The sequence below is a fragment of the Ischnura elegans genome, chromosome X (assembly GCF_921293095.1).
Source record: "Ischnura elegans chromosome X, ioIscEleg1.1, whole genome shotgun sequence".
Classification (NCBI taxonomy): Eukaryota; Metazoa; Arthropoda; class Insecta; order Odonata; family Coenagrionidae; genus Ischnura; species Ischnura elegans.
Genome location: NC_060259.1, coordinates 67,256,865 through 67,284,350, shown reverse-complemented (window position 1 = coordinate 67,284,350; position 27,486 = coordinate 67,256,865). Strand labels below are relative to the sequence as shown.

General features: G+C 37.4%; 1 protein-coding gene across 7 annotated transcripts in view; it reads left to right on the top strand.

Moving 5' to 3' along the window:
* The window catches only part of LOC124171836 (serine/arginine repetitive matrix protein 1-like), a 219,521-nt gene that overhangs the window by 133,445 nt on the left and 58,590 nt on the right, over nucleotides 1-27,486 (top strand). For all 7 annotated transcript variants that reach the window (XM_046551191.1, XM_046551192.1, XM_046551190.1 and 4 more), the window contains 2 exons: nucleotides 2,182-2,443; nucleotides 21,973-22,108. In XM_046551191.1, coding sequence (XP_046407147.1) covers nucleotides 2,182-2,443; nucleotides 21,973-22,108 — 398 coding nt within the window. The remainder of the gene's footprint in view (nucleotides 1-2,181; nucleotides 2,444-21,972; nucleotides 22,109-27,486) is intronic.

Below are 27,486 nucleotides of genomic sequence, written 5' to 3'. Positions count from 1 at the left end.
GTAACTTCCGTGATGAAACAATGTATTTAGATCATATGGAGGAATTTATTTATTGAAATTAGTAATGCCTTAAGCTTATGATGACTTTTTCATAATATTTTTGCATTTCCTACATATCTAAAACGAATTATTTCTGCGTTCAAAATATCTTAGCTTTTATACTCTACAAATTGGCAAGATCAGTTTCATAATTTCATTAGCATTTTTTAAAAGTCGTCATGGGTAAATATTTCAGAATCGTTTAGGCATCGGCGTAAAAACGTTTTCCAAAGTGATAATTAAGGGGTTCATTGAGTTTCTTAATTACATTTGTGCCACCAGTTGGTCCGAGTTTAATAGAGACCGACATTCTAGCATCTCAAGGCCCAAGATGACATACTCGAGGTTACTTGTTGGCAATGTAAAAGGTCATTATTTGAGGTAAATTTTAAATGTGAATGCAGTGTTAGTAACTGAGCAGGTTCTGGATTATCAAAAATAAACGTATATCTCTGGTTTTATTAAAAAAAATTATCTTATTGTGACATTACCAGTAGATGGCCCATTGCCAGGCGACCAGTCTGAGGCAGCTATGTAAAAGTGGAAGTGTACTCCGTAAGAGATTAGAGCGGTCGACAAGTATTGTCGGGACTCTATGATAACAATTGATATCAAAGGCGTGTAAAATAAGATAATTATTTTTAATGGTAGCCCCAAACGTTTTAGCGCGATGGTCTAGGATTCAAGAAGTAAAATGGACTGGCTACTCGTTTGATGATATAGAATCAAGTTTAAATTTTTAGGATATTACGCATTTTTTTCAAATATATTTTCATCTGAGAGAGATGTTAGGATTTTCATGTAAGAGGAAAGTATTCCGGTGCATAACTTCGCAGAAATTAACTAGAATGTAAACGAGAGTGGAATCCGAAATCTTACAATCTCAGAGGCACAGAAGCCGGGACTCCCATTCTCTTTTCCCTGCATTTTCTGATGAGGCTGGGATTGGGAAAGGCAACACGGTTCAGGGGTATCGACGCGACGAGTACGACAAATCCCTTGGGGGGTAGGATAGGTGAGGAAGGGTGGGGAAGAGAGAACGTGATAGGGGCGCCGCGAGCTACTTCCGTGACACTAATACGTGAGGTAGGTTGTTGCGAGAGTTCTGTTTGACGTTAAAAGGTGGCTTGTACCTGATTTACGAATTTGAACATTTTTTCTCGCATGCTCTGTGCTTTCTTGACCGTATCAAGGAAGAAGATCTATTTGTCACGCCCTGACGGTGATCTGATGATGCATGAATAAATTTATGAATGCATAAATAATATTGGTGTCTCGAAATGGGACGTGTATGAATAGATGAACCAAATTTAAACATGTTCTATTTTATGTTCATGGATTCGTTCAAACTGGGCGATTATGTGGTGTCCTATGGTGTTCAACCCTGCGGTCAATGCAATAGCACATTAATTCGCGCGTTGTAATGTGTCGTGCAACGAGGCCTTGAAAGGCTTATACCTTAAGAAATCAAGAATCAACCAGCTCACTCAGTTCGATAATTTTGTTCACTGTAAAATCAGTAAAACTGGAGATAGAGTCATTCCTTACCTTAAAGAAGAATCCACTAGATTTACACTTATTTCAGTAATATATACTCAGTAATACATCATGGTAAAGAACTCTAGTTCTTGTGTGGATACCATCGCCTGGATCTGGTGTCGCCCAGCCGTACATAGTGGGTGCCAGCATTTTGAGATACCGAAGCTACATTTCACTGGTAGAGTGTCAGAGGCATTATGTTATATCTTGCGAATCCTGGTAGTTAATGATGTAACAGAAAGGGAGAACCCCTCAATAAGTAGTACATGATACATTAATATTTTAGATAAATACGAATGGTACGTAGTGCCAATCTTAGATTCTAGTTGATCTTTGTGTAGACATATGCCCGTAGAATTTTTCTTCCCTAACCTCAAAAATCCGTAGCCACTCTCTCAGACAAAAAGATACTTGAAAAAATAGTGATTCAAAGAAAAATACAGTTAAGCATAGACACTAGTATTGATAAGCACGGAAGAGTATCCTAACGGAGTCGAGGGTCCTCCGTGGTGAGCTGCTTCTCTCCGCCACACCCGCGGGTGCGGCCCGCGCTTTCCCCGCGCACCGGCATAACCAGAGGCGGGCCACTTGTTGTGTGCACAGATGACCGCCAGCTACCCTCCTGCCGCACCCGGCCACCCTACGCGTATCAGCACCGAGTACCGGCTGCAGTTTGCTTGGCCGCGGGAGGCTTCCGGCCGGGGGGCCGCTGGCAAAAGGGGCCCCGCAGCCGAGGCGGCCGCCGCCGCCGCCGCTGCCGCGGACGGGCCCCCTCCGCCACGAAAGTCGCTTTCCATGGGAGCGATCCGGCCCGCCGTGCACCCGGCGCACAAGAAGCGGCCGGACCACCGCGCCGACGACGAAGGTGGGTCCCAGTGCCCAGCCGCTGTTCCCTCCGCATGCACAACCCTCCCACGCCCCATCGTGAACCAGTCGTGCCAGCACAGTAGCTTTGGAGCCTTCTATCCCCGGCCTTCCTGCTTCCCTTGCATTGCATTCCCCAGTAAACGTTTCAGTTATTAGTCTCCAATCGTATTTTTTATCCTTTCCCGACCTTTTACTTTCTCAAAGTTACGCAGTAGCATTGAATGTTTTTGGGTGTATAGTATAGACCCCTACAAGATTTAAATCCTTCATATAAAGAATTACCTCTGTATTATTCTACTGGCTTGATGGCAGTGAGCAGTAGTATCTTGGTGTTACCCTCCTCCGAGATATGCTGAAGTTACGGTCGCCAAACTGAGGCGCCCCCGTAATGCATCCCTATCCGAGTAATCCGCTCTCTGACATTAGTTTGACTTCGGCCCAGTCTACAGGGCATTCTATATATCCTGGAAATTTCAACGTGAAAGTCTAAATTTTAATCTATTAATTCGTTATGAAATCAGACCAGTCTATCGGGAATCATGCGTCCTCCGATTGTCAGACTCCATGTGTCTCCTAAAATCCGACTCTATTCCATTTTGGCAGGCTATTTATTTATGAGAATTGTTAACCAAGGTCTCATTAAACCGGTTCATTACAGTAAATAACAAAGTTTTGCTGGCATCGAAAGTAGAGAGAGCACATATACTATTTGAAAAATCTCATGATCATAGTTATGAGCGTAGCCTTTGTTAACTCTCCTACATTAGAGTCTAGAACCATTAGAACTAATAAGTCAAGGGTGCGCTTTCTAGCACAAATTTCCAGTTATTGCTATTCGTAAGAGATCTCCACTCTCTCGAGAACTCTACAGTCTGCTTTCACGTGAGATATTTTTGTATATTCCTGTAATTTTTGAAGACGCTTGATAATTCTTATTTTCATAGCTTCATTTGATGAATTCTATTCTTAAACATCCAATATGCCTTGAGAGACTAAAATATGTTACCTTAGGCACCAATTTAAGTTACATAGATCGCGATTTTTAGTTCAGCAGGCAAAACTTTTTCTCGTCTCATTTCTGCAAATATTTTGACGTTTCTCTAGCCTATAAAGGCTTTCCTGATAGCTTTCTTGCGTCATTTTTGTAGACGGTAAGGCCTTGGAGTTAGAATACCGTATGCATTAAAGCAAGTAAAAATCCGTGAATAAGAGCCATAGAAAATTTGGTTTAGCTCCTCACCTCGGGATACTTAAGCTGGCAACTTAGTTTCTTCCTCGAGTTCTCCTCCTTCCTGTCTGATAAACAAATCCTGTCAAAACACTGATGACGGATGAATAACTTGGGCTTAAGCGAGACATGTTGTTTCACCGATATTAATGTCAATTATTTCTTATATTGTGTGGTGAAACATTTCCAGCCACTTCGTCAAAAAGATTACCGTCCTATATTCTCCGTGGCTTCAGAGAATATCCACTTTTTCAAGCCCGTAGTAGTATGGTCCTCTTCTACGTAGTATGTTGTAATCTGCATGGAAATAGACTTTAGGCGCTTGCTTTTACTGTATAATTCCAGTAGCTATTCTGGTGTTAATTGATTCCTGTCAATGTGCTATCAAATCTTACGTGTTCTCATTCAGATGTGATCACCATTTCACAAGTTTTTGTCCCAGTAGTGAAGGTGGCCTCAGTTCACCTAAACTACCAGTCGCAGCTATCAGAACCCTGCCTCGCCATAAGGCTTTTCCTGGGCCTCATGTCCCTTGGCTTCTCCTCCTCGAATAACCCTGGCTTTTGGTGTACTCCTTTACTTACCCATATCTCCGCCCATTTATGTGCTTTGCTAGCAAAGGTCATCAATGGGTTTCTGGGACTCGGATCAGGATCTCCACCACATTACCAAAAGCTTCCCGAGGAATAATTGCAGCAAATATTGTGCTACTTTCAGCCGCACAACATTGCTTAGCTGGTTTCTGGTTGCTTTTTGACTTCGCCATGTGTGGTTACTGATTACCCATTTAGACTCCGTTTTTTCTGTTAAGCGAGAAAAAAATTAGAGAAAAATGACAAAGTATATTTGGTGTAAGCATGCGTGATATGAAGTTAAGTGAGTGGAAAGTTCACCCTCACTGGCCAACCATTATAAAACATTGAGAAGTGTGAAAACCTATAAGATCTTTACATTGAGAAGTGTGACAAACTTTAAGATAACCACTTTAAGATCAAATGCCGCAATTTTTAGGGAACATTTTTTCCTTTACCATGTGGCATTTTATACTGCATCTTTAAGGATCACCTTAAACATGAAAATGACTTCATTTCAGAAATACAATATACCTTTTGATTCATCTACTATTCAACTATTAGAGAACTGTCCTACATGGACTTAAATATTATTTCCTCGTGTCTTCAATAACTCATGTTTTATCGCATCGAATGATATCATTTTATTCAAGTTTGGGAGCTACTTTTTCAAATTTTAGACGTGGGTTCTACTTCTCTAAGAAAGCAGAGTATTTATGAAAAGTAATGATACTTGCGCAATAAATTGGCGTATATGATATACCCAATTCCAGTTGGCTTTTATGTCCGCGTTTGAGAGGCGTGATACTGACTCATTTCCGAATATATTTTAAATAATCAAAAACCTCTGACTTTCTTTTTATTGATCAAGTTCTGATTCTATCATGCATTTAAGTCACCATCGAAGTAACGAAACCACTTAATGATACCAACCAAACATATCAATATCTATTCTTTGGGACAATTGAAATAAATCACTTTTGAATTATTTTGATTGTTTTTTGCTTTCTTTATGGTATACTATCATATTAAATCAGACAATGACGTCCCCAGCGCTACTATTTCTGCGTTATTATGATAGCTCATTCATTTCGTATGACAGTAGGTACAAAACTTTCCGTGACGACATTAATTGAGGCAGGGGTTCTCCAAGAATTTCTGCAAAGAAATCGTGCACATATACTAATGCATACCTGTTGCCAATGCATCTATTTTCTATTTTAAATGAGTAAAACCACATACCGCGAAGGCGCAGTTTTATACTGGCTAAGTTACAGTAAATAGGTGCTAAGGAACAGCCATTGCCTATCATAATTTTTGATGATCATGAAGGAAGCCCATTGTCTGTGGAAATTAGTAAACCAAATCGTATCTCTGGGCAAGCAGAACTTGGATCGCGATGGAATACATTCATAACTGACGTTGAGATGCACATTTGCCTGAGGCAATTAATTAGGGTAGACCTCTCTTTTTCAACTCAAAGGTCAACTTAATTCTATGCTTTTACCCCAAATTTTCCTCCCAATATCCAGATTCGAGTCCCAGTGACTACCAATAATTTTGCTCAATGTTCAGTCTTTCTTATTTGTGTGCTTTTCACCTCGGATTTGCTTGGCTGTATTTGTCGCGTGTGTGAGAATGTTTATTGAGTCTCGTCTTTGTAAACCTGTGTGCAGATGAATTGGTAAGAACAGGATATTGGAACAAATGGAACAAGAGGTGATGCTGTCTAGAACTTACTCAAAAGTAATTTATCTCTCTCTCTCTGGTTAATGATTAGCTAATGTGGCACTATTCACGCCCATGATATCTATTGAATGTCAGTTTACTTGTAAAATAGAATAAATCTGGTATTAATTATAATTATTTATGTTAATTACCTTAAGTTCTGTTACATATTCATTATTATTATAATTACTAGCTTCTAAATTATTGCAGATAGGGGTTCCCTTTGGATTACTTGCTATTATGAATTTATGATCCAAATTCACAGCACGTGCAATTGCTTTGAGGTGTAATTAGGGTGGTCATGGGAACGGCCTGTTGACAGAATACTGATGCGATCCTTTTAAAAAATGAGATATTATCCAGAAAGGCCAAACTATGCATTGAAACGAATAATTATCATGTAATAATGATTGCCTTAATCATTGATTGAAAATATCCTCGTTAGTTAGTGTGCGGAATTTATGTTCTCGGCTTTTAGAAACTGTTGTAGTCATTTTAAGCATGCCACGGTGATACATTTACGGAGTCACCCGCACTGCGTAAATTGTGCGTAAATTCCTCTGGGAGTGAAATCATTAGCCTTGATCGGGATTGGAAGCCGGGTCCCCGAATTTCGGTCTAGTGCTTTTAGGCATTGAAGCTACCGAGGCGTCATTCCCCTCTGCGGAAACATTTTCGGGAATCGACGCCTTGGTTGCTAAACTAGCTGAAAGCGCTCGACTGGAAATCGTAGGATCCGGGTTCGAATCTCGGACAGGGCGAATGATTTTCTTCACTGTGGGATTTTCGCGCCATTGCAGTCATTCTTTATTGAAATTGCAGTGGATTAAAAGCAATCGGTAGGTAGGAGGGAAAGTAGTTGGAGACGCCTTCGGAGCATGGAAAACATTCCATGGCGGAAAGAAATTTCTCGCAAGGTAGTAAAAAACACAAAACTACGAGAGGCCGATGCGGGAGGCGATGGAATAGCGGAGAAGACCCGTTCCGCAATATTTCGGGACGTAATAAGCTCTTCTGCGAAAGGGTTAAGACCATAGATGTTTCAAGGTGAACAACTCGAGAATTAGGTGACGAATTTAGAAGGGTACGAATGGGGTCTCCTTATTTATAAAAAATATAACTACCAAAAATTCTAACATACTTTCGAAAGAACCCGCTTTTTGGAATCAGTAAGTTCATAATGCTCACAGAGATGAACCTTGGGAACATGGATTACTAACGCATTGATTTGATCACCATAAAATATGGTCGAGGTTGCATTTTGAGACGCTGGAGAATAAGGCAGAGCTAGTAATTTTAATTGTTTTTTTTTTAAACAAACAGTATTATCTTGCGAGAAGAATGTTTAAAAAGTAACTTGAATTTCAACTCTGTCCTATTTTGCAATATTTCTGAGAAGTCTAAATCAATATTTTTGGAGGTGTCTACCTTCGAGCAGTTCGAATAAATCATATACATTGCTCCTTCATTTCGGATTGGCTTAGCCTATGCTTAAATATCTTTAAATTAAGCTGTTACTTATATATTTTGGTTATTAACAAGCAAGTAGACATGATGAAGCGATATTTGTAATTTCACTGATGCTTGGAAACAACTTCATTGCACGATTAATTGTTTCAATTATTATTCTCCCGACCAGCCATTATTATATACCCTTAAATTTTGAAGAAATAACCTAAAAAGTAATGTTTTCGCCACAAAAGTATGTTAGATAAATGCATCTTAGCTGATGCGTAAGGTTTGTAAAAGTCCATGCATTACCTGCTTGACCCCAAACTTATTGGCTACCTACACTTACGTATATAATTCTTTCACTTTGAATTTCACGGCTTTTCACAAGTTTAAGAAATACCACGCAGAACTCTTTCAGAATATGAAGTAAATCCAGAAATACATAATAACAGGAACGCCTGAAAATCTAACGTAAAAGAACTGAAATTCTTATTGCCTCTCTATCTCCCTACTGTGGAGTCATTTTAGGGAAAATAAAAATTACTTGTCGGTTAGATCTTATTTCTTATTTGGATATTTAGTAATGTTAAAAATTTACAGCATCCGGCCACCGAATCATTTCTCTCTGCACAATGCTATGCCATACCACATTTATATGCCATCTACTAGAAGATACCTATAAGTTTTGCTTCGGCAGGTAAATGTTTTTTGGATGTGTAAGGTCTTCTCGGGATGTAGCCAGACGGATTCGTCTCCTCCATAATATGACATTGCTTAGAACTGGATTTTACTTACCATAAGTTCTCGTTCAGATCAGCTGGATATCAAGAATCAAGTAGAAGGGTGGAATCTTAAAATTTGCTTTGATAAATATGTTGAGGATTGCATAGATTCTCACAAAAAAATCTGCTATTTGTATGTTATACTGATCTCTTAAATGGAGGAATGTTTGATTTGTATGGTCCTTTTATTTAATTCAGAGACGCATCGTTTTCTTTTTTAATTACAATCAGCGGATTACATCTTTCACGTTGCTACGTGAGAAGTGGAAATTGAAATGAATGTTTGGATAACATGCGTCATCAAGCATGCGCAGTGAGTTTTTGTGTTATTTTTTTACCTCCAATCACGTGCTTCTCCCCCGTGTATTCCGAGATGGGCGAATCCCGTCCACGATGCAGTTCGTCGAATGTAGGTCAGTTCACGGTGAAGGGACTATTCCTAGCTGTGATATCGGGGTCGTGTATCATACGAGTCATGAAATAATTTATGCTTGGTTGATATTTCGGCAGCCTCAGAGCATTAAACTTCACTATTATTTCATATCCATGCATTCACGACTAACTCGGGACGTAGCAAGGCGAATTCGTCTCCTCCATAATATGATATTGCTTAGAACTGGATTTTACGTCCCAGAAGTTTAAATCTTGTTAAGATCAGCTGGATATCAAGAATCCAGTAGAATGGTGGAACCTTCTTATAAGTTTTGATGAATATTTTGTGCAGGATCGAAAGGATTCTCACTGAGCTCTTAAATCGAAGGAGACTAATTGTTAGTTCTCCATTTTTTTTTATATATGCAAGCCTTAATAAATTTGGACAGAGTATGTAATTGAAGGTGATGAAATAATATGATATGCTTTTACCATTGCTAATGAAATGACATGCACCAAGGTCCACTCAGGTTAAAATTTTTCTGATGAGAAAGAATATGTAAATGTGTACAACAGTATATTTCGATATATGCTCAGGTTTTGACAGATTAGCCAACCTTTCTCGTACTGCCAAATACCTGTTCAGGACTTACGTTTTTCTTCCATCGTTAATTATTTTCGCTCCATGAGCGTAATCATGAGACCTGATGAGTTCTCCGGTTAGGACAGATGAAACGCTGGGAATTTCAACAGCCTTTTTACTTGTGATCACCGTATGCGGTCATTTTTTATCTATCACGTGTAGATAGTTTGCTTGAATGGATATTTTTTCCTTAAACTGCCATATTGTCTGCTTGACTTTCAATTACATTTCGAGATAAATTTCATCGCTAGTGCTTCGTGAGAATGATTTCAGTATCGAATCAACTGTAGGCATGATATTCATTGAGTTAAAGGTAGGGTTATTGTAAAATTCGAAATTAATGCGATGACTTGTTGACTGAGTTGTTATTTTATGATATATATTTTATTTCACTTTCTTGAAAAATTCTGAATTCACCTGAGTATTCAGGACTTTTCAGGACTTCGGGGATATCTGCACCACGAGATATTTTTCCTGACTTCTGGGCATAATTACCGTTATAAGTGAATGTAATGTTCATAATATATGGTAAATCATGGATTAATAAAAAAACAGCCAATATCAATGCCATTAGTTTAGCTAATTTTTTGCGTAAGATTGAAGATCCAGTATTTCGATCGCTTTCTTCTGAAGATAAAGGTATTCGTTGTTTTATAATAAATAAATCTCGTAATTGGAACCTGATTGGTAAAATTTTATACGATATTATTTCCATACGGAAGATAAGACATATGTTCTAAGTATGTTAAGATTAGTGGCGAGGATAATAGAATGGAGAGCTTTGCCGAACTAATCTCAACGTTTGATCACTGATGAAGGTGATTTCGTTCCGTTGAGTTTCTTATGTAGAATGTCAATGAATTCCATGTTGTACCATAATATTCATATGTTAATTGGCTAAAATCTGAGTCGAGAACCCATAATTTAATGAAATTTAATTACGTTGAAGCTACACTTCCTTGTTTTATTCACTCCATGTCGGATGTCCGATTACTGCTATGCCGCTGCGTTAAAGACAAATGACGTTCAATGAATTTGTCTCATGAATAAAGTATGTCTGGCTTCTCGTTTGAAGTTTCGAGATTTTGTCATCATGCGCTGTCTTTGCAAAGGCAGTGGTGGGACACTAATTTAAAATATCAGAATTAAGGAAAAACTTCCCACAAAAACTTTGACTATCAATGGCTCACTTGATATCCTTGCTGAAACTTTCAGGCAGCGAGTATTGATAATTTGCTTCGACGTTGATCACCATTTAATCTTCCCCTTCATTGGCTTGTTCCACACTTTCCGTTAGGATAACATCGCACAATATTTCAAATCCTCCGAATTATATGGATTTTATATCTGAAATTATTCGAATCCTTGGCCTATTTGCGTTGATCCTCTCTTATTTCCTTATATACACTATTTTAACAAGCTTTTAAATAACTGATTGCTACGAAGTTTTTTACGCGAATGGTCGAAGAAGTGTTACTAGCATTACAGTGGAAAACCAAAATGGTATTTCTCATCATGACTTATTGCCTCATGAACTTTAAGTAGATTGCGATATTTTTTTTAACTGCTTAACAGGTAATAAAATGACAGAACAGAGTTGCTATGGCCCACAGACTTTTAATAACTGACCCAGGTTTCAAAAAGCAATGTCATTTTTAAGGTTACCTTGAAAATGACATAGTGGATGTTGACATATTAAGATTTGGACAATGGCTTACATAAAATTGTTGAAATGTTGATGGAGACTTTCGCGGAGTGGTGCGGTAGGCGCAGCTTGGATTTCGGGTTGTCCTCCGCGTCGATTCATCTTCGCACGACTGTTTCGTCAGTGTTGCAGCAGGCGTCTTCAGGTTTGAATTATTTGTCGTACGAAGATGAATCGATGCATATGACCATCCGGTAGCCAAGCTGCGAACATAGCTGAAAGTTGGGTCGGTAAATAAAAATCTATGGACAATGCATAAATTTTTCTATCGTCATATCATAGCATCATATTCAGCACCGGGTCCATACATTTGTATAGCTCTTTCATGTCAAAGTGTTATTATTAATTTTGCATTAAAAATTCTATCTATAAGTTAATGCAAGGGCACTTGAGAATGGCCTAACGGTCGGCACGCGACGTACGTTACACAATAAATTTGTGGAAAACTCCTATCTGTTTTATTAACTCAGGGTATCCATCCACAATATATTCCCAGCCTCAGTTTCTTTTTAATACTAGGGAATCAAAAAAGGCACAAAAAGTCACATATTTCTAGGCTATTTTTTGCCTAGTATTTCTACTAGAATGCTTCGGGATGTTCCTCCGCCATTGCAAGCATGAGTATAAAGGGCGGTGGCTCGTGAAATTCGCAATGATGAGCAAATGTGAGTGGGAGAGCGTGTTTGTTGTTGATTTTCCTCGTGGCCCTGTGAATGGTAGAGAGAGACGTGGTGGATGAATCCTATGGCATTTGTCTGTATTTGCTGATCCGTGTTTAGATTGGTGATGAAAATTTCAGGGTTTGTGGATGGGGTATACCGATAAGAATAAATATAGAGGTTATTAGAGGAAAGAGCTTGACGTACTTAGATAGACTCTGACGCTTTAACTATTTGATTGCTTTTACAACCTTTGCTATGCTATAACATTGAGTCTATTTCGAAGATACTATTTTAATGTGAAAAGTATTTATATCTTATTTTCTAATATATTAAAATTGATTATTGAACTCAGTGGTGTCCATAAATTAAGAGCCAAGCTGCTTGTACTGAATACATCGTTTCTGTAGATAATCGTTTTTTTGTAAGACTAGATCTCATGAATTCTAATTGGTCAACCCTTTTGTAAACTTCTACGAGGCAAGCATAAATTGATCCGTATCACATAAGATTAAGGAGGTAAACGCTTCTCTATAAAGCTAAACTACAAGCTGGTGGCTATTAATGGCAATGAGTTTACCTATACTAGGTTAGTAACAAAAGAAGGGAGCAATCCGGAAGGATGCGAAAGAAAAACAAAGCACAAACGAAAAAAGAAAGAGAAAAATTTTCTTCGATCACCCTAGCGAAAGCAGAGATTCGTTGTAAGTATTTTTCAATGTAATCTCCAATTTTCTAGGAAAACTATCTAAAATAATTTCATTCACTGATGGATTTTGTTTAAAAACCTATCTAGAAACCTTCTGCAAAGTGCATTAAAGGACGTTATTCGCAGAATATTTTGCAAATCGTCAAATAAAAACTCTGTCCTGTGTTCGAATTAATTTTTCAAGTGATCTTCACTAGAATAAAAGGAAATACATGCTAAAATAAGTTCCCATTTGTTTACAAAAACTTAAATACCTATGTGCGGTTTTATTTTCACGACATCAAAGAAAATACTGTAAGTGATACGGAATATCGTGAGCGCTAGACATTTTAACGCAAAAAGATTATTCGCCTATGAATAGGTCACTCTTGCACTCAGCAGTTCATTTCTCTTTCGTAGGAATCAAAGTGATAGGAAGCACATAATTTTTGTTGAACAATGATTTCCATTTAGATATCATCGCCATTTTTCCTCATTGAAAATTGAACCGTTTAAGTTACCTGGTGTCAATCAAGATATTTTTTACGTAAAAACACTTGGTGTATTAGTTCCATTTGAGTATGGAATTCAATAATGACAAGAGGTGCTAGATGTCTACTAATCATTTTGGTTCCTTTGAATGTGTTTAAGTTTCCTATCATTCCTATTTTGGTTGCAGCTGCACATGGGAAAAAGTTAGGATGAGACGCGGACGGACGCATCTGCTAGAACGAGAACTGCGACAAAATACTGAAAGAAACCATGTTCTCCATTAAAATTACAATATTTTTGGGAAAATTGACAAATTACTATTGTAAAATTGTATCTTTGTACAGTATTTACTACGGATGTAGATTAATTTTGAAAAGTTCGTGTGATACAAGAAAATACCAATTATGTGGATTGCATCGGCTAAGACAGAGCTGTAGGAACAGGAGGAAAAACTTGCGAAGCTTTTCTATGGCAGACGCGGATTTGGACCACAACCTAACTTGAACCAAACTATTCATACTGCTTATGAGATGCACTACCTGGTTAATACATTTTAATTTGTAGAATGGAGAAAATTACGAGCCCTGAAATGGCGTAAGAGAATAGATTAGCTGTCAAAAGTAGAAAATTCAGTGTATCTTAGGTACGAAACTTTTCGTGTCTATACCGAGTTAAAATTTTCATTTTTGAAAAACGTGGAAATTTTAACAAAGGTCTACTTAAAATACAGTGACATTTTTAAGATAGCAGTTTGTTTTTAAGCAAATTTAGCGTTTGAAAAAGCATCCATTGATCAGGAGTGATCCATTCTCATCAAAAGTTATATCACTTACACTCGACTGGCCTTGATTTCTAACCTATTCCTTTAAATAAATAATTGCATCATCTTGAAACCTTCATGGTAAATGCGATAGACTGAACACCGAACTGTATCACAGAATATTTTTTTTCTCAGTATATGTATTTGCACACTTGAAATACTGGTGGCTCTAGATTAGGGTGTGCTATACCGTGAACATATCTAAAGTAAACGTTTTGTTTTTATAATTATTACCCCGGAAAATGAAGAAAAATACGGACGCTCGGGCTGTATTGATTTTGAGCAAATTTCTTAATGCTCTGCTCGTTAAACATTTTTGGGCTGGGGGTTGAAAAGTTTGTCCCCACCCCTGAGCCGGGACGTGAAGTGCGATAGAAAAGTTGCGCTCATTTCCGCATCTGCAAACTTTTTTCCAAGATGTTTGCTTTATACTCTTAAGCTATCTCTACTTAATACTCTCAGTAAAAATTGGAGAACTATTACTTCTCAAACTAAAGATAATGCCTACTTTATGTCAGGTTTTGCCATAAAAATTGAGCCGCCATTTTGCGACATTATACCACATCGATATCAACCAAAATATTTAAAAATAATGGAAAATGTAGATAAGGTATCATATTACTGGAATATAATGTTTTTTACTGCATTAAAATCCTTCCAAAACTCTACGAGCAGCTTAACTTCTAAGTTTTTCGAAGAAAAATGAGATCGGGCGTGTTTTTATAAATTCGGTCGTGTTTGGTCCTCTGTATCTTAGCAACGGATGAGATCTATGAAAAACGACTTATTGTTTCATGATCACCAATCATTTTTGAGCATATATGTCAAATTTCAAGTCCTACCTTAAAAAACGCTATTTTGGAATTTTGTCCGGCTTTTTCCGATTTCGGACCACTGTGCGCTGGCTTGATCTTATTGTTTCGATAGCAAAAATTGATAGATCGTGGGGAAAAAAGGTAGAAAAAACTATAGCACTTTTCGAAAAAGGAATATTCAAGGTAAAGCTGTCGGAAAATGTATTCCAGAAAAATATTCCCTCCCGTGGAAAACTTATTATCAATGGAGTATTCAATGGATTTCTGCATTAAGGAGTAAGGACGCAAAATTTTCGCATCAATTTTCAATTTTTCCAATAGCTTCAAAATAACATAATTGGCATCTAAATGCATTCACGGCAACCGGTCACGAAGAATACTATGATACATTTGTCCACTTTTTATCATGCCTCTCACTTATATTTAAAATTACATTGCCACTTATATTTAAAATGACTTTGCTGCAAAATTCTAGTACATTATACCCCTGAAAAAAATATATTCAGAGCACTCCAAGAGACTGTGCAGCTGAGATCAACATCGAAATCACACGACGCCGGGTAAATTTCGATAATACTACGGAAAATGAGAAAATTAAAGTAGAACCTTAATATAGGTTTTAAATCATGGCTTCATCCATCTTCTCAAACGTCATTTGTCCGAATTCCTATACCCATCCGTTCGGCTAAGTATCTCTCTTTTGTTTCTGTCGGATATAAATGTAAGATTCTAGTCCTCTAACAGTGATTTCTAACTACACTACACACTCAGTCCTCTAACGCACGGCCGCTAACAGTGATTGTAACGCCACGCTTGGCTTTTAGGAGAACGGCTGTTGTTAATACGAAATGACGGAATTAGTGATCGAAAAAGGTACCTTGGGAATGACCGTGTGATTCAGAAAATAAAGCGTTGAGGGATCACTCTTTTGATCCCTGAAAACCTATCGCTGGAGCTATCATTCTGAGGGATGAAAAGAAAATGATCATAGGCTTCAGGGTTAAGCGATTATAAGATCCTCTGAGACGTCCACTGTTTCATTTTTAAAGATCTTGATTTTTTAATTCAACTTTTGATCTTGATAATTTATCTTGACTCTTCTTCTTACTTTATAAATAATATATGCCCTGCAAGGAGCATCCGGTCCTATAGTTTCTCCGAACATAATCCCTGTAAATGCTGAAGAACATACCTTGTTTCCTCGCAGTAGTTCTTTATTTCCCCTCCCCTTTGATGTCTTTTGTATTAATGTTTTCAGCGCCAAATTAGTCTAAAACATAATTACCGTCAAATTAATTACGTCATATCCGATACCAGACGCCTAAGGAATAGATGCTTCGTCTTGTATAGGAAGACTTGGAATGTCATGTCACTTGTTTCAGAAGTTTGCCCCCATCAGCAGCGGATTAATTAATTCTGAACCCTAAGGCGCGCGAGAACTGGGTATTCTTTGGGTAATCCGAAACTCTTGTCGGGAACCTGGTGTCTGACGCATAGTTATGATCAATGCTATTTTTAAGGGATGCCCAATCTCTACGGATCTCTTCGGCTGCTGTATACTATTTTCCCATGAAATTTGAAGCGGACTGAAATCAAGATTTTTTTTTACTACTAGGAAACATAGGTAGATATGCAGTGCTGCTTCGTAGTGGGGATCCTTTTTATACTACGTGGTATGCCATCAGTATGAACTTTAATGGTTCATTTGAATACAGAATGACTTATGATTCGCTTTTTGTATATCTAAAGTTTTTTCTCATCATTAGCACTAAGTAGTTATCTAAGGCTATTACTCTGTTTAATGCTCTACGGTAGCGGAGTATATGTATGAGTAGGACATATGAAGTTGTAGAGTTAGGATCCGAAACAGTATCAGTGCGCCGGCTCCCTCAGTCGGTAGAGCTTGAAACTCTTAATATCAGGGTCGTGGATTGGAGCCCCTCTATGAGAGAAACATTTTTGAGTCCACCCTTTTCATTGTAATACCCTCGGGTCGCATTTGTTGACAACTTTATTTTTAACCTTAGCCCTAGATTATTATCGTATAGTTGATCATAAAAAATCAATAAGTTATCATAAATCTTTTTATATAAAAAAGCAATTAAAATTTTTATTAAATACTCCATCAATAATTGGAGTTTCTGGTGGAATCCAATAACAAAGCATTCCTGTGTGTTCGACCAACTTCCTTTGCTGAGAGAAACCCTCTCATTCTCAGATTTAGTAAAGAAGTACAATTTTTAGTGAAAATAAGATGTGCAAGAAAACATAATTCCCATCTTTAGATAATCAAGCGCTGTTCTGGTTGGTCTGGGCCGCAAGATATGTATCAGCAAAAATCATAATTATTTTACTTCATGCTCAATGTTATGATAAGATCTCTAACCTTGCATTGACCAAAATATAGGATTTGGAATGTTATTTAAATTAATCACAGATTCTTTGAATATTCTTTATTCTCAAATCAAACAGAAATTCTGAAAGAGTTTGAAAAGAGTAGCCTCTTTGGAATAAATTGCAGAATATCCTTTTTCGATATACTGTTCTTACTATACTATCACAGGTAAAACGATTTCTGTGACCATCATTCCTTCATAAGTTATGCATTGAAAGTGCACCACGCTGAACGTAGGGGAAGAAGGCACTAAGGGACTCCCAACAGTAACTAAAAGCTTCGAAGGTGAGGGTTGATCCAAGCTCGACTACCGGTGTAATGAGGGTCATTGAGGACTAGTGGTCACTGGTGAGGTTAGAAGAGTTCACTACAGTCTCCGTAGCGTGTACTTGAGTCCAGGGACGCCGAGTTATTAAAAAATATTAATAGTGAATTTTCATGTTTTATAACACCATTTAAGAAGAGTCATATGATCAGCATTAGAATCCCGAAAACTTGACTCTCTATAACTCGACACTCAGGGAAACTCGACAAGGCTGACACATTTTTTGACTTTTAAAAAAGAAACAGATCATAAACAAGCGCCGTATTTTTATAAAAAGCTAATGTAAAATATAGTAATAATTTTACCGTAATAATTTTACCATATAGAATAGACTATTACAGAACAGTGAATATGTAGCTTTGAAAAGACTGGAATTATATTTAAATAAATCCTAAACTATCATTAACAGAGTAAATTGCTACATTCAAATTATTTAATTTTATTTAATTATTGGGGCTTCCCCCCTTCAAACAAATTTTGCGGGGGCTTGGGCCCCCTGTAACCCATTGAGTTGGCGCAACTGCTGAGTCGCGGGAGTTTCCGTCCTCAATATCTCACGACGATTGACGCTTGGCTTGGCAGACGCAGCCTATCTGGTAGAGGGAATTAGTGATAAATTAAATAGGCACTTATTTATCTATGCGTATCGGCGGCCCGTTCTACGAGAAATCTAGTCTATGTGCATTTAACCCTTAACCAGTGACGAGCAATTCTTGTTACACTACCAGCGACGTGCGGTCTGGGAGACCGCGATAAAACAAAAATTCATAAAACGATGCAAAGTCATTTTTATTGCTTAGTTTAATGCTTCATTGACTTCTCAACTAATATAAAACTTATATTTAATATTATGCATTCCCAATACGAACCAACTTTTTCAGTAAAAATTGTTATTTGAAAGAGGATCAAAAAACTGGTAACAAAAACACTTGAGTTCTTTTTATTATCGTACTTTTCGTAATTAAATACTTAATTATACACGTTATAAAAGTAAAAATGCTTCCTAGCACATTATTGATCATTATTACTATTCTTGAAAAATCACTATGAATTTTTGTTAACAACTTTTTGAATTATTTCCACCAGCATTACGTTTATTGGTTTTTCCAATTGAAATAGCAATTTTGAAAATATTCATAATTTTAGATACACAACGGTCTCTCAGACCGCACCACCGGTTAATTAAATGTACATATAAGTTCACCTATGATAAAATACGGATTTTTTATTTCATATTTGAGGTATTTTAATGTGGGCGAGGGTCTTCCGTTCGCATCCTGAGAATTTAGAGATGTAAGCGTGGTAAATAAGTTATATCGAAGGAGACAAGATCATTATAGAGGAAGTGATGCGTCTTCATAAGTTTTCTGAGCCCTAGTCATGCTATTAAATTATTTGTTGGCGCCGAGCATCATTGTGACCCGTTGTAGGACATTCTTACCGTAACCGTTGACCCGGTCTCTGTCTATTAAATAAAAGGTCGACCCTTTAATTTTTTATATTTACAGTTTTTACCCTGCGTCGTATTCCTCTACGGTATAAATAACAGCTGCTTCTATAAAGAAAAGTGCTTCTATTCTTTGCTTTTTGTGCCATCTTGCGACGTTAGAATTCTCTTCCTAAACTTTGCGCAATCTCTTACTCTAATTATTTACATATCCCCTCTTTTCTTCTCGGATAAGTTTTTCGTTTTTTTTCGTAGAAGTCCTTTTTTATCAAAAGTTATGGAGTTTATTTGGGTTTTTGCAAAAAAACGAGTTGCGCTACTTATACATTTATACCCAACAATATGAAATATGAAGATTTGTATTGTTAGTTCCGTAAGAATTATAGCACGATTTTATTTTTCTCCGGTAATTAAGGGAACTCTTAGGCATATATAGGCTATTATATGCGATTTACGACATTTGAAGCTGTAAATTCGCACTCCGAACTACCAGTACAGTTTTGAATAAGAAATTTACATTCTACATTATAATTTTTATGTACATGTATTGTACAAGGATGTCATGCAAGATACCTATTTCCATTTCAATAACTTGTGGAACGTTTTCGCTAATCTTCGTGTCTGCCGTAAGAAGTAGAGCTAGATTGACATAAATGCACAGAATAAGGGTCTGTGGACTAAATATATTCCGAATGACCCGAAATTTGGCGTTTTTTTACTCCGCCGCTTCATGTCACCGTTTATCTTATTACGAATGACAGTCGGCGTCTTAGTTGTGTCACCAATACTGACCATTTTATTTATAACAAATCAAGAATTGTTCTTCCCTCTGCTGCAGGAAATGTGGAGGTAATTGATGATATATATTTGGATAAAAAGTTAACGTCATTCTGAATGCGTCTTTCTGAATGAGAAATTTTACGTCATTATGTCGCAGTAAACCTGTATTCATTATATCCACAGTCATACCTTGAAGCATCAAAAAGATGCTTTTCTTGTAAATCATAATTCAGGAAAGAAATGAGATATCCATCATATTGATACTATTCTTCTTTTAATGTAAAGAGCAAAACAGTATTTTTCAAGATGAATCTTATAGGTTTTGATGCAAGAAATGTGTAATGCCAGTGGAGAAAGAGGGGTGTTCCTCTGTGTGAAGAATCTGCGGAACTATATCGGTGATTGTATACGAAAAAGAAATAAACGATAAGAGTCGGATCTGTTGTCCCGCGCTTCACGGACCGGAAATTGAATACAGAAGAATAGAGTTGAGAAAAGGCTGGAAGCGTTACAGAGTGGGGGGGAACGAATGGATAGGGTGTAATGGACAGAGAAAAATGAACATGGAAGTTCTCGGAATTATATGAGTGAGGTTGGATAACTGCTGGAGGCGGTATTGAGAAGTATCAAGCGGAAAGGTATGTTATAGGCATGTTAAAGGCATGATATAAACCGGAGAGCAAATAATGATTGGGAATGCGAGAAGGGAGATTAAGAGAATAGAACGCGTATAGGAAAAGAAAGGGCATGAGTCTTATTGAGAATTGAAGTCTATGATGTGTGTATTTATTTAATATCATTGATTAATTTTGAATGAAGCGTTCTCTTCAGTGAAAGTTAATCTTCGAGCTATGGAAACTGATCTTGGCGGTCGAGTTACCCGCATTCTCTACTTCCTGCATTGATACCATGCCGTTCCAGGGTAGCCAGTTGAAAGCTCAATGTGGGATGCGGTACAGGCTGAGGTGATTCGCAAATGCTTCATGCAACCTATTTGCGTTCATCGAATAATACCTTTCCTTGCAATAGGTTTTCTTTCCAATATCATATTGTATCATTTTATGCAGTCTATTTATTAAATGCCATTAATGTATTTTTGTTGAAACATTCTTTTCGGTGAAGTTAATGCTCGATCGATTTGAATCGATCTTAGCGATCGTATAACCCGCATCTCTACTCCCTGCATTGATGCCTGGATGTTAAAGGGTAGCCATTGTTGAAAGAACTTTAGGTGCTTCCTCTGAAGTATTGAATATTTATTACAATGCCTTTTATTTGGAGCTTTGATAATACCGCAAAACTGTCGTGGTATTATCTCTGTAGCATCATGCGTGAATGAATATAAATTTCTCTAGATAAGGGCATATGAAATTCTTTATGATCAACCATACAACTCGAAAGTTTCAGGTTCTTTTGGTGTCACGCCTACTGCTTCAGTCATCCTACAAATTAAAAAAAGGTTTACTTTTTAGCTGACATCTGTGGGCACCTTGTTGCTTTCTACTAGTAGCATCTAACTTCTTTGCTACCAACACAATTCTTCATCGAGGAAAGGCGTCTTCGGAGCTAGTTCAAGTAGCCCACGCGTTCAGCATGGTGCTACCGGTAACCAGATCTGGGTTGAGGTTTTTGTCGATAATAATTATTTGTTCTAAAAAATTTAGGCTTCTCATCGAAGTTGCCAATCACTATCATGTTGCAATTTCTGGTCATAGATATTGGAGGACTGGAGGATGGTGACTCTGGTAATTTCTACTGCGTTTTAGAGCTTACGAATTTTTCCCTGAAATATAACGTCTGCATATCGGTGGCTTTCCATTATCTGAGCATTTCCTGTACCTTTATTTCCTGATTTGAGCATCTGCAATGAATTTTATTGACAGTTAAATCAGGGAACGGAATCTTGTTTGACATCGAACCTGGCAGTGTGCGAGACAAACATTAATTTTTTTGTTGCATATATGTTCATTTGGTTCTGTATTTTCGGGTTTACTTTCAATTTTTTATAAGTAGTGAAATTTTTTCTAAGCACATTCATAATTACATTAATTGTAAGTTAGCGTGTAGAATGTAAATATATTTTAGTTTCTTGTTGTTTGGGGTCTAGTGGGATTTATATTTCTTTCTAATGATTGACTTGAATTATTACCTGAAATTAATTTATTGCCATTATTGTCGCAGTTTTATTTGTTTTCGATGTATTTTATGTATAAAAATTAACTATACAAGTAGTTTTAAATGTTATTATGAGATAATTATTTCCTATTATAATACTAATGATTATTATTATTTTGAAAATCCTCAGTTTGTAAATTTTTATTATGTGTGTTTAAGTATAGTGTATGAATAGATATTTAAGTTATTTCAGACAAGAAAGTAATCCCCAAGCAATTTTTAGACAGTATTTTACTCTAAATAATTGGAAAATATGTCTGCAGGTGTTTTGAATCTATAGTATAAACATTAGGGAATAGCATGAGGACAAGTTTTTTCACTTTTAAAAATTGCTCTTGCTATCCAACCTTGGGACTGGCACTTTTAAAACAATCATAAAGTGTCCTTGCCAGCGTATGAATAGGAAAGCAATGTAGAAGCATAAAATGTGTCCCTGTTGCTGTCCCTAGGAGCATCAGAGCTGGAACCTCTGGTGGGTCCGGACTCTGAGGCTGGAGGAGAGAATTTGCCAGGTGATGAACTCAGGGGTGAGGAGAAGATACAGTTGGAGGAGGCCTTGAGTAAAGAAGATAAGTTTCGTAGAAGGTGAGAAAACTTTATAGGGGCTGGAAATATAGTCATAGCTGGAAGCCATCTATTCATATAGACAGTTAATTTACCATTGAACAGAGCCCTTGACATATGTCAATATATTTTCCTTGGCTTTTCAGAAGCTTAATGATTTAGGGCAACATTTTGTTGACAGTGAAAATTAATGGGGAGGTTTCTAATTTATTGGTTCCTTTAACTCTGAATTGGCATCATCATTCGTCATAAAGATAAATGTACTTTCCAATATCTAAAACAAATATTTCGTATGGGAATGGAATTAACAAATATCAAGTCATCCTTATCATTTTAGTTATAAAAATAATTGAGTAGAAATTTGGACCCTTATTATTATTACCATTGTTAAGGTAGTGATAAATTTGGAGATAAATTGTAACTTTTATTTGCTACAGTCATACTTTCAGCATAACTCGAACTAGTATATGGGAACCAATGGCTGCAATTATCCTTTAAAACTACTTTTTTCTTAATCAAGACTTCTTTAATAGTAACTTTTTCCTATAATAGTTTTATAATAAATTTTATGGTTTCATGGTTTGATATCTATTGATTGCATTTAATAATCAGCGAACGTTAAAAGGTGGCATCAAATGCTTGCATACTTATTCAAGACATGATCCATAAACTCAATCAATATTTTCAATAAATAATTGAAATGCATTTAAAAAATAAATACGTAAATATTATTAAGCTCAACGATGTTTCTAATAATTTTAGAATATGGTTTGCCTTTCCTGTATCATTTTTCCTAAGAGGGTGTGCAGCTTCCTAATGGTTGTTTTCTGCGGCCGTAGGTATTATCATGGTTCGGAGGTATTATATTTTTTTTTGATTCTGTGGGTGCTACTAAACATACTGATATATCAATCACTAGGAAAAAGGTATATCATTCCCTTTCAAAACGCAAAATGCATATCTCTCTGGTTCCACAAACAGCTCAATACTACAATTGTATTTTATTATAGGATATACATTGGCGACGTAGCTTCTCCTAATAAAAGTCTGGTGAGATTCTAAACATTAGAGTAGTAGCAAGGGCTAGCAAAAAAAGCGCTAGTGTTTTGATCTTTAAGCCTATCTAGGATGAATATTAGCCCATCTAGATGGATTTTGAGTACGCTTTGAGATTTTTAATCCTATTGCCTAACAAAGGCATAATAATCCTCTTACGGCAAGATAGATTGACAACACACCCATCTGTATTACTCATTACCATTAACAGTTTATTTGCCTTTCGATTTCATTCACGATAGGCCGCGTCATTCTTTTACGATTTACTTCCCTAATTTCAGATATTTCAATACATAACACAATGCTTTCGCTATTTACTGCCTTGTACTTGATCCCGTAGCAGAGGACCATGGTGGTACACGAAGAGTGTAGTATTTTTCCGTGGCTATAAAAAAAGTTGGGATTTTTCAGGAGATGGGGAGTTCATTATGAGGATGTTCTCATGATAACATATCTCGCAAATATTTCGGGAGGAAATTTGATCTCCTTGGCCTCCCTCCCACTCGCAACGGCCTTATTACTGTTAGGGTTTCTGAGCTCTCGAATTCAAACAGCCGACTAGATTTGCTCATTGCTAACTTCATGTAGTCAATAAATAGACTCTACCAAACCTACGCATGTATGTCGAACTCTGCATCTTGTGTCAAAATAAACGTTTGAAGGGAAAGCAAATGTCACGGCTCCCTCGAAAATACTTTGGTAAATGATGGATGTGGATTTTCTCTCCATTCTAGCTCAAATATTTCCTGTTTAATTTGCAATTTCACCACCTAACTAAATGCGATACAATGCACATAATTGTAGACGTTTCTTGTTTTCTATAATAGGCAATAAACTGCGCAGTATTTTTCAGAATCTATTGCCACGCTAAAGCATAGTTAATTTCGTTACCCCCTAAGCTTTAATGACTATTCCAACTTAAGCATTTCAGTTACTGTGAAACTTTTTCAGATTAACATTTCAGAGTAAGATGTCTCAGCTATTTAACCGAAATTTTGTGGATAATTTCAACCGATTTGACTATTTTAGGAGCAATTAATTTTATATACCACCAATTAACCACCTTACATTTCAATGCTTAATAATTGGCACTATTTATTTTTATGGGATATGATTGGAAAATATTTTTTCTCAATATTGAGTTGGGCTGAAAAACTTCTGTCAGTCTGTTTAATCTTATCAAAAGGCTTACTGACACTTTGTGGCGCTAGTGGCTCATGCGTCCATTGATAAGCTGTCACCGTGTAATGTGATTTCAAATTAAAACTTTGCAGTTGGTTTTAGCGCTCAAATTTTGCTTCTCTTGTCAGAAAAAGATTGACATCCATGTGGAAACGCAAAAAATGCTTCCATGCTTAAATCATGCGTGAAAAATTGTTGCATACGTGATATAAGCCTTGATAGAAGAAATTCTGCCTTCAGGGATACTTTTTTATGTAAAACCATCATACATATAATTCGTTGTCTCGGGCGTGACTTTATGGAATCTACTTCACGTAGTGAAAAGTAGAGAAAGCACTGTAATTTCACATAAGTATGTAAATATATCATAGTTGGTCAATATCTCCAGAAAAAAATCAATTTTTTATAGATAAGAGCTCGTGATAAAAAAAATTTATGAAATCTAAATGTCATTACATCTAATATTTAGCCAAACTCTGTGCCATAATATTTGACAGACGTGAAAACGAATTGTTGTGTAAGAAGAAAGTGGATAATGGGAGTGAAGTGATAGAGCGTGACAGCGGAGCGGGTAGAGCTGGGTACCGGGCAAATCTCAGGTGAGGTCTTTGGACAGGCAAAAACAAAAATTCTCGAAGCGCGACCTGGCCCAGGGAAAGGAACTAGCCAGGAATAATACGAATGTGTGATAGTCACACACCTGTGGATTTAGTTTGGAGTGAGCTCTACACTCACCTATGAAACCAACCTTTGGGTTGATTTACAGAATGAGTGAGTGAAGGATGCTTAGATGCTGTCATGGAGAACATTGAGAAGAGGGGTGGTGTGAAGATCTCGATAGTAATGGAAGCAGATACGTTGCTAAGACGCGGCATTGGTTCCAAAAACAAAACCTTTTCATGAGTAGTCATGGAAAGCTTGGACAGGAACCCTAACGTTACATTCCTTATGTGTCCTCGACATCAGTGAGCTTCGAATCCTTGGAGTCGTGCTGGACATGCGCAAAAACTAAACAACTAACTGAATACCCTATGAAAATATCTGGTTTAAAGGCTTCCCATGTGTAAAAGTTAACAGTGTGACGTCTCTCGTTGGGGTTGGTGTTTGGATCTGCTGTCTCTTTGGTGAAGTGAACAAATTGGGAAATTTGTTTTCGTGCTGGATCTAAGTAAAGAGAATTCAATCACCCACGTAAACGTACGCCCAGTTTCAACTTCGTCATTGAAGCAGTTGAACCTAATATCAACCAGGACAATTGGTGTCACGCGATTAACCAGATGAATCAGTTTTTAGCTAGTTTATCAGGGTCCTGCATGCGTTGCACGACTCATGAAGCATATGACCCAAGTGCCCGAGGCCAATACTGGTTGATTACTTGCGTGGGGGCCTTCATAAGGCGTCTGGCTGCCAGACCATTCTTGGGTTTTTGTGCTGATCTTTAGCAGATAGCAAGCAAGAGCACCGAGGGAAGGTAAATCAACCAAAGTCCAAGTCCAACGCTGCAAAACTTTTGCGATCTTGCGGGAACCGATGTGCCTGAGGAGCTAGGGCCTTCCCCGGTACAATCCAAACTCCGCATGGAAAAGTTTTGATGAAGAGAGTGATGTTTTTCCCCAGAAACGATACTACTGCTTGCATGATCTGAATGTGTAAATGAAAAATGAGAAAGAAGAGCGTGAATGAGGTGTAAAGATGAACTGTGGAAGGGATTAGTGGAGTTGAGACCGGAGAACTGATTTGAGGCTGTTTCCTTACTTGATTACGTTCTTTCTTTAGTTGAGTCCGCACCAATCAATCGATTTGAAAAAAATACTCAAACTTAACTGTTCGTAAAAATTATTTTTTTAAACTCCGCCTTTCCAGGTCTGAGGTCCGTTGAATTGAGATATAACTAGCTAGGCTATCTAGTTAACTTGCACATTTCGTCACTCACTCAGTGCTTCAATCTGAAGTTTGGTTTTTGATAGGTGAGGAAAGAGTCCACCCTTGACTAATTGTAAGCCAAAGTTTTGTGAATTTAAAATATTCTGGGTACGGGGAAAGTCCTTTCTCTGGGCCACCTCGCACTTCGAGGATTTTTGTATGGGCGTGTCCGAGGACTTCACCCGGGATTTGGGGCCCCAACCCTTCGGTCAGTAATCCAATGCTCTTGCCACGAGGCCACCACGTTCCATGCGGAGATGAATTTTTAAAACATCCTTACAATTTATATTTTTCCCGACAATTTTCTAAGCTAATCCCAATTTTTGTTGAAGTTATATATTCTAATTTCAGCTTAAGCAATAATGTGGCAATAACTCAGACGACCGTTCAAAATGCCTGCTTCCTTTTTTGTAACGGCTTTCATTCTTTGGAGAACCTAATATCTTCTCCTAACAATTGCTGTCCTTTAATTGCACTTTGGATTTGCTCTTCTCGTAAGCAAGTATCACTATAAGAACCTAAAAGAAATTGGAAATATATCACGAAAATCCTGAAACAAGCCAAGCTTATATTGCTAAAGCGATCAAGAACGTTTCAGAGTGACACGAAGAACATCATCCTAGGGCCGCTCTATATTATACCAATCGTAGTATGTACATTATTATTCACTGTATTTCCGCACCTCAAAGTATGCGAAGGGAATCTCCGGCCTCGGTGGTGGTGGGGTAAAGGCCTGACAAACCGAAGGTCATGGGGTCGAGCCCTGGTCAGGTAGGTTGCCTCTACCCAGAACATGTGTGTTTGAAATCGGCGCGCGTTGTTGCTCGTTTGATTCCCCCTGGATGTAAAGACCTATAATTCGCTGTTTTCGGGGCAGTGAAGGTAAATAAAACGTTATTTAAAAATTTACGATCCGACAGAAACCATAAAACTAGAAAGTTATTTTGCCGAACGAATTAGTTCATGAACTCGTCCCCCCCCCCCCCCCCCCACGAATAATGAAATACTTAAAATAAATTTTAGATTGGACTTAAGTTGCTAAAACTCACACCACGCGACCCCAATATCTCCCGCCACTAGCCCATTGAGACCGAATTTTGGGGTTCTATGTAGAATGATACATATGAAGAATTTAGTACGGAAAGAACAATAAAAAAAAACGAGTCAGAAGTGAATATCAGAAAAACATATTTTTGACACTAACATAAAATTCTTTGTGCAGAGGAAGCTTCTGAAGC